General features: G+C 36.0%; 1 protein-coding gene across 2 annotated transcripts in view; it reads left to right on the forward strand.

The window, feature by feature from the left end:
• Positions 1 to 12439, forward strand: part of LOC150084464 (cell adhesion molecule Dscam1-like) — a 616978-nt gene that overhangs the window by 588533 nt on the left and 16006 nt on the right. Inside the window, exons 25-26 of one of the 2 annotated variants that reach the window (XM_090376089.1) lie at positions 2650 to 2768; positions 7774 to 7901. In XM_090376089.1, the coding sequence (XP_090232215.1) occupies positions 2650 to 2768; positions 7774 to 7823 (169 nt within the window). In that variant the 3' untranslated portion in view covers positions 7824 to 7901. Of the gene's footprint in view, positions 1 to 2649; positions 2769 to 7773; positions 7902 to 12439 lie in introns of those variants that run through there. The other variant, XM_090376090.1, reaches the window with a different exon arrangement.

Genomic DNA, 12439 nt, shown 5'->3' on the forward strand with positions numbered 1-12439 from the left:
AAAAGGTTCAGCCAGTGATATTTGAGTAATGATAAGGTCATGCCAGCTATTTGGTTACATCTCCTTTGAATGAGTTTCCTTGACAATATATACACACCTATCCCAATAGTTTCTGGAAGCATTCCTGATAGATTTATTTCACAACTTCTGATAGATCTGTATTCGTTCTTAATAATTTCCTCAATGGTTGAAAATCTGTGGCTTTCTTTTTAAGGAGTTTTTAAGCTTTGAAGAAAAAAATACGCAGGAATTTAAGTCCGCCGTGGCGGTAGTAATAATAATAATAGCAGTACACTGCCCGATAAAATTAACGCCTTCGTGGATAGTACAGTTGGGAGGATCGCCGTCCTCCCTACACGGGGTGAAAGAGACCTGAGTTCGAGTCCCGTCGATGACAAGAGGAATTTATATGGGGCTTTTCTTTTTCACAACATGGCTGAGTTAGTCAGTCTCAGGCAAGGGTAGCATGATTTTTCTCCCGGAAACTTGGGTTTTTCATCCAGCAAACAGGAAATCAACCTCCTAATGCACGTAATTCACAGACAATATACTGTATACGGAGCAACATTACCTTAGTAGCCGATGCTCCTAAAAAAAAGGACAAAATTAACAAAATATTTTTTATAGATATTTTATTGCGAACAGTGTCGCCAAAGGCGAATATTTAATATAATAAGCATCCTAGCATGCAAATTCCCAGTATCCAATAGAAATCGATCTACCTTACAACGCTGCATATTATGCAAATTATTCATGCAAATGTAAAACACGAGGTGCTACCACATCACAGTACTCAGGATAGCAAGTCCTCGTTTAGATGATTCTTCGAGATCTCAGGCGGAGGTGGCACGTTGGCTTAATGTGTCACGCACTGTCGTCTGTGCACTATGGAAACAGTTTTAGGAGATGGATCAGTTGGCCAGTTCACTGAGCCGGAGGACTACATCAACCAGAACATACCGCTATCTGTCTCTAAAAGCAAGACGGAACCCTACAATGTCCCGTCATCAATTGACTCTTCAGGTTGTTGGGACCATAGGTGAAAACATTTACAATTGAACTGTGTTAAGAAGGCTCAATTCAAGTGGACTCTACACAAGGAAGCAAGTTGTTTGCATCTTATTAACCCCAAACCACCACAAAGATTGTCGAAACTGGTGCCATGAAAATGTCACTTGGAGCCCTAACAAATGGAGTACAGTTCTATGGTGAGTCTAAGTTTAGCCTGAAAACAGACTCTAGATGTCATTTCATCTGGAGACGACGAGGAATGCAGCACCATCCCTCTACCTTCAGAGAAAGGGACACTTATAGTGAGACGGGATAATGGTAACGGCCCCACTCCTCTTCATGTTTTTATAGGGGTACCGTAACTGCGCTGAGGTACCAAGAAAATATCCTTGAACCAAATTGAGACTTTTTAGGGGTGTGTTGGCCCAGATTTTCTCTTCATGCACAACAACCCCGCTGCACATAGAACTCAAGTGTTGGTGGAATCTTGAAACTGAAGATGTCGAACGACTTCCGTGGCCTAAACGATTAACAGACTTAAATCAGATCAAACATGAGTGGGATCTTTGATAAAGTGGCATGCAGTGCGACCCCATTGGGCGTCGCATTGCATGTCGACAGCCAACTCCTCGGTCACTTGATGTGCTAAGGTGTTGTGCTGGTGGAAGACCTTATGGGATTGGTTGCCACAGAATTTTATAGGCACCTTATCTTACGCGGTTCATCGCTGTCAGGTCTGTTGAGCAGCTGTAGGGTCACATGCCATATTGATGTCATGTGACCATGTTGTTGAGCATCTTGTATTGACATATCCCATAAAAAAAAAATATATATATATATATCACTAGAAACTTCGCTTATGGTTAACGTTGATCACTTAATCTGATGAGATCAAGAATGCAAGCGATTGAATCATTAGGTTTGAAGTTGAAAGGCGGCCAGAGCGAGATTTTCTTTACACATTGGCCCTCTTTAAGCTGTGATGACTACTGAAAAGTCTGCAAATGACTCCACGGCACCTTCGCCGAAACCTTTTTTTTTTATTTATTTATTTCAATGTCGGCGATTTCTTCAGCAGTTTTCTGAATTTGAAACATAATTTGATGCAAATTCGCTGCTCATCAGAATCACTTATTTTAAAATGCGACGAAACACATAAAGCACCTTATATTCAAAGCGAAACAATTCAGATTGACTGCTGATAAACGGGTAATTCTTACATTACTGTCTAAATTAGTCAACGAACAAGTTGTGACAAGTTCCAACTCCCAATGAAGCAGCACTTTCAAGATATAACTGTCAATCTCCGAATTTTTGAACATATTGAATAATTCATCACGTTTATTTACAACAGCATAACCAGGATGTGTTACAGGAGATTCATAATCTATATGATCGAAGTGGGTGTGAGAAGGGAGAAGTTATTTTCTGTCTGTATCCCAGCTCTGCCATCTTTATATTAAAAATAAATAAATAACATAAATTATAATTTAATTATAATGAAATGTTAATAAATATTATTCGTAAATATTTATTAACAGCATTTTCTTGAACATTTTATATAAATAATTGTAAATTGTTCTTATAGATTTTATGTAAATAATTGTAAGCAGTTCTTGTGTATTTAATATACTCTAGAAATTCCAGTTCAGAATCGGACAACGAAGATTTGGTGTATTCCTTGCAATCTACCCCTTCCTTATCTGCTATAAGAGATGATGGCAGAGAATGTTCTGAAACAGAATGCGACCGATTTTGTAAGTGCATTGTTTAATTCATAACTCATTTAGCTGTATTATGAACAGCGTCCGAAAATGTTTGGTTAAATATTACGGGTTACACCTAGATTCATTAAACAATAACAGCACACGATTCTTTAGGCAGATTGGGATGCTATCCAGGAGCATCGAGAACCAGAACGTGCCTGGAGCCAACAGTTTCCGGACTGGTGTTATCCCGTAATGTGCCCCGACCACAGTAATTTTTTTAAAAATTTTTTTAGCTTCCTCGTACCATTTGGACACTTTTCCAAATAGGGAAACTAATCCCAAAATAAAAGAAAAATGGCTACATCTCGAAACTGAATGTACATCTGTGTACTCCCTCGCGGGGCGTGCACAAGGCTTGTTATAAATGCTGTAACGGAAGGCTGGAATAATTATACTAGAGAATTAAATAAAAATTATTGGCACCCCATAGTCGAAGGGAATGATGTATAACCAGTAATTCCACTCGCATTCTCTTCTTATGCTTACTCTAAGTGTGATAGGTCAGTTGTGATTGGCACCTTGAATATCCTTGGAAAGTAAAGTCAGCCACTGCCTTCATCAGAGACCGCTTTGTGACCCACAGTATTAGGAGTGTTTCCTGCTACAAGCCTTGCACTCTGAGGTGATAACGTGATTTATTTGAAAGCATACCACTATGCATAGTGGTATAGCGTAGTGCATACCACTTTTTTCAGTTTTTTTCGCTTTTATATATTTATTTTATCAGTTTATATTATCGTTGTCAATTTATACTGTATACCACTTTGCTTTCTACTGTCTGTTCTATTTTATTGTAGTTTATAAAATTTCCCTCTCTTTGGCTACTAGTTGGTGTGCACATGAAGACACTACAAATACGTCACCTGGCGCAATATGCCATTTGATTTTCAAATGTGTTCTCTCTACACCCAACTCTTGTAATCTATTTAGTCCAAATTCGAGATTGCAGACGGTCAATCTGAGGTCATAGTTAACTGCAAAATATTGTTTGAAAGCACGTCACTGAGTGCTTTTTTTTGTATGTATTCCGGAAGCTGAAATTCCTTGTTAAAATAGCTAGTAGCTATGAGATGAATATGTTTCGTTTACAGATTTTGGCGCCCTTAAATTCAGTAGCGAAATAATAAATTCTGCGCCTTCACGTGATCTTTAACAACCCTACCAAAACAGCTGTCGAGCCCCTTCTTTGCTCGGGCATCTCGCAGTGGCAAACTTGGCGCCATGCTAGTTTCATTACTGTTTGGATTTAATTTTTTTTTTCAAAAAAAAAGTTCGGAACATTATGGCCGAACCCAGTGAACAGATATTCAAGGAGGGAAATGCTTCATTGACGAAGGTATCGGCGTGAATGAACTGAAAAGTCTTTAAATTGTTCTTAATATTGAGAATAGATTCCTCATAAAAAAATAATAAATAAATAAATATATATATATACATACACACACACACAGAGGCGGTCTGAATAGGGTGCTCTTACCCGATTCACTTTAACTCCCTATCCCTCGGCGGTGGGAAGGAGACAGTTCCCTGTCCCCTCCCCCGCCACACCTTCTTTTCCCTCTGGTGGGGCATGGGCATGCCCCACTGACTCCTGGGGTTGTCTTCTCTATTGGCCCCATACTTCTGTCTTTCCCCCAGCCTTTAGTCTCCCCTCACTCTGTATCTTGACTACTAGCGTCAAACACATGACAAAATTTACCGAGCCCAACAGTAACAATTTTAATCTTTATATTTCTTTTGGCCAATTCCAATCCTAGTGGTTTTTTTTTTTTTTTGTTTATTTTAAGTCTTACCCACTGAAATCTCAGGAAACTAGGTGGCAGGGCCTGCCAGAGTAAATATCGAATACTGATGTACTTCACCTACCACCCAGGGGCATGGTGTGGCAAACGGCTAAAAGGTCAGATGGACAACGGTACACAACACAACACTCAATAATATCCATACACTTAAATCTCTGGCCTCTACAGTGTTCTGTATTACACGACAATGTATGCTACGCGGAGAAAGGGGAGGAGGAACCCATGCTGCCATTAGACCCTAAACACACTATATATATACACACACACAAGTGTGCGTATATACTTATTTCTGTTCATGTGACGAAGTAATTCATTCGCTGGTCGCATCATCCATATTTCTGTGATAAGTCGTTGTTCCTGGTTTCATTTAATCTTCTCAGACATGACCTTTAATGAATTTTTCTTACCTTTTCTTCTAGTAGTTATCTTCAATTTGAGAGGAATTTTATTGAATTGCATTTCTGCCTTAACAGTCTGGAGTATACTGCTGCTGCCAGTTCTTGCATTGTTCCTTATTCCTTGGGCGTATCTTTGTAGTGGTTATTCCGATGAACAGACTGACAATTGATATCCAATTGTAAAACTCGTATATCTCAAAGTATAATACCGACTTGGTATAGAGCAATATAACAATAAAGTTCTCTCTTTCGTCTTATGTTTGCATTTATTGCTTAAATCATAAATACACGATTGCGTGCATTCATGATCAGAGCATAAAAAGCACGTCGTTCCAGATCGTAGCTTAATTTTACTGTTGATTGAAGGATTTTTTGATGCACAGATACTTTCCAATAGTGCGCCATTTCATGTGGTTTATCATGTATTATGAACGCACACACCTTTAGAGGTGTGTGCGTTCAAGGGCCGATTTGCATATTGTGGGGACTAAAAATTCTGGTGTATAACTAACAGAAGAAGTTTCATTCCCTCTACCTGAGATGGGATATCTATAACTCTGATTGAAAATGATTTTATGAATTCCTCCATTTCGATTGGATTTAAACTCCAACTTCTCCAAAGGAGTAACAAAGGGCAAATTCACTAGTTTTTTTTTGGTTCGATTGTGCAGAGTTATTTATGGCACGACCTCACACGTGCATGTTTGTCAGAAAGAATAACTGTTAAAAGAAGGAGATCTTAGATTTAAGTTAAAATTATCCTAAAATGGTAACACATGAATTTAACACACGAATAAAACAAATACAGTATAGCTGCAGGTAAGACAAGTCACACCAATAAGTCAAAAAAAAACTCTAAGGCTATCCTTGAATTATTCCGGTTTTAAGCACGCACAGCAAACAAATGGGTCTGCGAACACATACTTACACTTCATAAATAAAAATCACATAGCTATCAATGTGACCAAAGCAATCAATGCACCAAAAATCTCAGATACCTACTTTATAACCTCCTGTTATTACTACAGTTAATCTTACGTACTGCAAGTTCACATTTGTTATCAGTGTAACATAATAATAATAACACTAGCCACCACGATTTTACCTCCAACAACTTAAATGATATTTTGAACCGATTTGTTGTGTCGATATCAAAACCGGCTATGATAGTATCACATCACGTCACAGTTATTAAATATAGAGGGAGTTACGTTTTACCAAAATATGCCAATTTAGCCAGTAATATATGACACACCGAATTATTTTAACAGATATAAGCCAATTCTCTTAATTTTAGCAATTGATTCTGGCCTCGGTTTTCTTGTGATAAACATAATCAGACTACCTATGGTTCTTGGATTCAAACTTACAATTTGAAGAGAGCACACATCGCGTTTTTGGTGAGGATTTTTGTAGACTGTGCGAATGTTTTCCAAGTAGATTCTAGGTTACAGCAGTGGAATATACTCGTAGCAGGAACAAATATTTCAGCGTTTCGCAAAACATGAAAAGTTTTCAAAATATTTTGCTACAGAGGACAGTATATGTTTTCGCAAAGACATTATTAGACTTATGAAAGAACTATCGTGCATAAGTCAGATGAATGGCGTTTATTCATAGATGCCTCAAAATTAAGTTTAAAAGCAGTTTTATACCAGAATTATGGTTGGAATATATGCAGTGTTTTGAAGTTATTGGTTTGCTTGTTGATTTGCAGGGGGTGGGGGTTCACAAAATATTGTTGTTTTTTTCTGTTTGTGGGATAGCCGTGCGACAGAAGAACCTTATGTTGAGCAACACTGGGACAAGTTCATTCCACGACAATGTAATGTAAAATATATTCCTTTAGTGCAATCAAACAAGGTTCTTCCACTCCTGCATATCAAACTTGGATTGATGAATAATTTCGTGAAGGGACTAGAAAAAGAAGGTAACTGATTTTCATACTTGAAAAAAGTTTTTGTAATTTAACATATGCCAAACTTAAGGAAGGAATTTTCTTAGGACCACAAATTAGGAAACTGCTGAAAGGCGATGTGTTTGAAATCCAGTTAAAGGAGGTTGAATTGGCGATCGTTTAAGGCGGTAGTACATGGTTTTTTGGGTAATAGGAAAGACGAAAACCATGAAATGTTGGTCCCATTACTCGAGTGCTACAAAAAACTGGGCTGTCGATTGTTGTTGAAAATTCATTTTCTCCATTTCCATTTTTAAGTTTTTCCCCAAAAATCTAGGAGATGTGAGTGTTGAACAAGGGGAGCGATTTCATCAAGATATTTCCAGGATGTAAAAGCGGTATCAAGGTCGCTGGGATCCTGTTATGATAGAGGACTACTGCTGGTTCCTTGTGGGGGACATGTAGCAAACATTTTTAAGGACAAGCACAGGTAATGCTGATTATATATTATTGAAATATAACTATTTCGCAATGATTTATGACATTTTTCCCGAAGTTAAATGAGTTATAAAGAACGTATAATATTTTTTTACATTTGTATTACAAACTTGAATTATATTCATTTATTTTAACAATAAACGTTGGTACATATTTCGATGTAGACGTGATTTTCGGAATCAACGCGTTTATTTCCTCCAGAATCACATATTTTCTTTGCGTAGGTATGAAAAAAAAATTTTTTGTTGGCTAGTGTAATTTTTTTAGAAAAGTTAATTGTATTCGGGTTGTCACCAATCCATAATACTATTTCTAGGTTAATGTCAAATTAGTTTTAAATTACATTGAATATATATATTTTTTTCAAAATTTTGACACTGTGAATATTGTCGTTTTAGGGATGACAAGACCTACAGTAAAAACTCATATTTTTAATCAAAATACGTGACAAAAGTTATCTGTCAGAAGAAGTCCATGTGTAACACGTACTTGTGAAGTCGACATTTTTATACCGATCAACGAAAAGGTAAGTTAATGAAATCGTTTAACCAAATGTCATCGTATAATAAGTTTTGTTATGTTGTGTACCACGGTTTTACTATGACTTTACGCCTCTACAGCATAAGCATATTCCATCCGTAGCTGTACTTTTTTTTTGTTGAATTTACTGTAATTAAAATACTCAGAGAAATAGCGCCATTATTGCCACCATTGATAGATTTAATCCGAAGATTAAAATATCATAATGACGCATGGAAGAACTTATTCTGCATCGGTCGGAAAAAAAAAAAAAAAACACCTCACCACTCTGCATGGTTTTTGATGTTTGTAGACTAATAGATGTTTTTAACTCGTTTTTTTATTCTGGCAGAAATGTTATTCTGTTTTTTTTTCTTCCATCACATACCGTTTTTTACAAATCACTTAAATTGAGGTCATGAGTATTACTGAATTATTAAGTTGAGAGTAAATGCTCGGAATTTGTAGACTAAATCTTCACACGTTGATAACACACTGTCTTCAGTCATTGATTTCTTGCAGTGTTTATCAGTATGAGTTCCCTTTATTTTTGAAGTTATCGTGTGCGAAAAAGTAAGTAAAACGTCTTCACGCAAATTTTTGAACAATCCGAACATATTTTGTCATATTTTTGGAAGTTATATAGTCCTCAAGCAAGATATTATAGAATTTGAATAAAATATGTATTGTGCTTATTTTTGAGTGAAACTTGGTGACCAAGGTAAACAATGGGCTCCACATAAAGATTTCCGAACCTGTGTTGAAGCATTGAGATTGTGGGAAAATGTTTAAAAGAAATCTATGCCATATGCAAACCACTGTAATGACTTTACTTTTGCTTAGTAGAGGGATTCAATGCAAAAAGTAAGAAGGGCATTGCATATCCTAATATTTCTTCTTCCTTTAGACCAGTCCCATATGGAGATAACCTGCCGATTCCTTGCCCTTCAATTATATTGCAGAATGTAGCAGCAGAGAGTAAGAAGCTGAAAGTGAAGCTTCTGAAGATGAAAATGAAGTCTACACGCCTGGAGACATTGAGTGTAGCCCGCAACTGTTTTCACAGCATGACCTCAATGAACTGGTAAGAGAGAGATTTAAATTAACCAAAGGAATCTACAGAACTCCTTAGTTCTAGACTAAAGTCAAAACATATTCTAGCACATGGGACGTTTGTCTCATGGTACAGAGAACGAGAAATAGTCCCCTACTTTTCTGAGGATGATTTTATGGCTTTTTGCAGTAATATGTGACTTGATGAACGGTTTAGGAATTAGTTACAATCCTACGGAGTGGACACCTTTTATTTACTTATCAAAGAAGAATCTCTAAGGTGTATTGCTCCACAATGTAAATAAATATGAGTAAATTCCAGTAAATTCCAAAGAAGTTAACAAATATTAAGTATGAAGACTTTTTAAACAAATATTAAGTGTCAAGAACATGGTTGGTTGGTCTGTGATAACGTTAAACTGATAGGCATGTTACTTGGACAATAATCTGGCTACACAAAAGGCTTGTTTTTTGTGTGAGTGGGACAGTATGGAAAGGAGTAAACTGGAATGTCAAGGTCTGGCAAAGAAGGGAAGTTTTTTGCCTGGATCAAAGCACATAGACCCAAAGGTCTATGTACTGTTAGACCCAAAACTGTCCCACTTCCACCCTTGCGCATAAAACTAGATTTTATGAAACAGTTTGTGAAAACTTTACCTAAGGAACTACCTTTTTAGCTACCTTTGTATTAAATTGCAATCGATCACCCAAGAGAAACCAAAGCAAGGTATTTTTGTTGGACCTTAAATTCGCTAACTTATAAGGGACCAAGATTTTGAGGGAACACTGACTAAAAGAAAAAACAGGCATGAATTAGCTTCAGGTCTGTTGTTGAGAATTTGTAGGGGAAAATAAAGATCCAGTCTATAAGAATATAATTTGAAAATATGCTGGTAAACTGCAATTGGTAAACTCAATTACATTGGCTTCAATATGAGTGTCAACGTATAAGTAAATTTTTTACAATCCCACTTCTACTACTACCTAGAAAATCTATGAAGTATTAGTGAAGAACAGGTTGAGAGGTTTCACCAGGGCATTAAAGACATGGTAATGAGGTACCAGAAGGAAACTCAATACGATCGCTGAGCATTGGTGGATGCTTAAGAGGGGCTGTGAGTAAAAATATATTCAAGAAAATCAAAGAAACGAAAATTTGACGATCTGTTTTTAAAATGAAAAGTGCGTGTTTAGTGAACTGTTTTTTTCACCACACTGCCTTTTTACGTTCAACACATGTATTTAAATATAGAATTCTAATAAACGCAGAATTTTGTTATAATTTTAGTGCAAATTCTGCCAAAATTAACAAAAAATTTTGAAAAATCAAATTTTCTTTCATGATTTTTGAAGAAACATGACGTGATGGAAACAAACGGAAGTATTTACAACGAGATGGTTCTGTATTGCGTCTTTAACTAGATTTCATAACCTTACCATCCACATAGGTCAAACTCAGTGGTCCGTAATTGGCCATCATCCCTTTGACTTCTGCCTTATGGATTGGGAAGACATCGACACTTCTACAGTCCCAATGAATAATCCCTAAATCTAATAATGAATTCAGGAATATTACTGATCCTCTCAGAGTTTTATACACTACAATCAAATCCTGACATGTAAGGAACCACTTAGGTATATAGCCTGCAGAACTTAGCAACTAGATACCTTTCTCAGTTACATCGGAACAGAATTATATTCTTCTTGCAGGTGTCCATTAGAACCATATTCATTATTAAACTATTTGGATACCGTTGCAATGCAAGAAATCCTCTTTACTTAATATTCACTGTTATTATTGAAAGGTAGGATCTCTAATTATGTCAGAGAATGATACAGACAAGATCACTTCTTTCTAATTTCAGGTTTTAGTGAAATGAAGAAAAAGAGAAAAACATATACAATTTATTATTTGTAAAGAGAAATGAAAAATATGTGTATATTTATTTATTGAATTCAAAGGATACATAAGAAATTTAGATTGAATTTTGTGATATTCTACAACGTTTAAAATTCCCCTTTAACTTTTTACCCCTAAAGTTTCATAAAAAAGTTTTTTTTTTTTTTTTTAGTTAGTTTGATTAAAGAAATAAATAGGTTGCATTTCCTTGATAGGGTTGCGAATATTGTCCACACAAATTGGGTATTTTTCTTTCAATGTTCAGTGACTACTGAGTTTACAATTGGTTTGTAGTGACGACGCCAATTTAAATTAATATATTATCAGTATTATTCATATCGAATTCAGCGTTCAAATCAAAACTGAGGTAAGTTGGATCATTTTCGGCAATCCTCATATATGCATAATGTTTATTTTCGTTGTCACCTAGCTGTAATTTGATGATCTCACTCTCTTATTCACATCCAAAATGTAATCTGAATTTGAATGTTTGAGCTGGAATCCAGTAAATCATTGGCATACCTTTAGTCCTAACATGCCCAGGTTAACATTATTTTAAAAGATGACAGAATTTATTTTTTTCTAGTAAATTTTAGAGTTGAATTCTTTCTGGTAGTTTGTTATTCTACGTACAGCATTACGAAACAGTAATTTTAATGATCTCTCTCTCTGCATTTCATTAATGGGAACTCGTTATTCTTTTGATATTATTCCAGATGAAAAAGGAACTACACTTACTGATACGATTTTCCGAACTGTGCCTTGAATCCATCCAATGTACTCCATGGCGCCTCCGTAGCCAGGTGGACAGGAGCAGCAGTACGTAGCACACGCTTCTTGATAAGACCGGGGTTCGAGCCCGTGACCACCAAATACGGAGGATGCGGAAAGGTCAGGGAATGGCCACCGCATATCCCTGGAGCAATATGGCCTTAGTTGCTAATGCTCCTAAAAATAAAAAATAACAAAACAAACAAACAAAATGTACTCTATTATTCATTTAAACTATTTTTTCCCTTAAAGGGTTTACATTTTCTTATATAAAAGCATAATCTATTGAATTTCCTGGGCAGCTCTTATAGTTACCTAGTAAATTCTATAAATCAATCATATTTGTATATGCAAGTAAATAATCGCATTCAGTAAAGTTATATATTGATTCTGAATGTTGGTTTTAATTTTACTGGCTACGTGCATTTGACTTTTAACTTTGGTGGTATATTTTTTGCATAATTTCCTATCACAGTGTATTTTATAGTGAGGGATATTAGAAACGAAAGTTTTGCAAACTGCAATACCCTTGTACTTCGGATTGGTCTGAGAGTTAATAAGCATAAAATAAATAAATAATTTTTCTGTTTAATACTCCAGGACGGCCAGATCCAGCCAGACGAATTTGCAAAATGTAGTATAATAGTATTGCTATATATGATAGTAATACTGTAGTTGAATTCGACACACGAGACGAGTTTAAAAAAATAAAGACAGATTTCAGTCTGTGCATTGAAGTACTTCGATTTTCGCGATTCTCCATTTCGATTTGCCATTGCATTATGCCACTAAAAGAGCAACTTAGATAATTCATAGAGCTC

The sequence above is a fragment of the Mastigoproctus giganteus genome, chromosome 6 (genome assembly GCF_048544385.1).
Source record: "Mastigoproctus giganteus isolate SK-2022 chromosome 6, ASM4854438v1, whole genome shotgun sequence".
Classification (NCBI taxonomy): Eukaryota; Metazoa; Arthropoda; class Arachnida; order Uropygi; family Thelyphonidae; genus Mastigoproctus; species Mastigoproctus giganteus.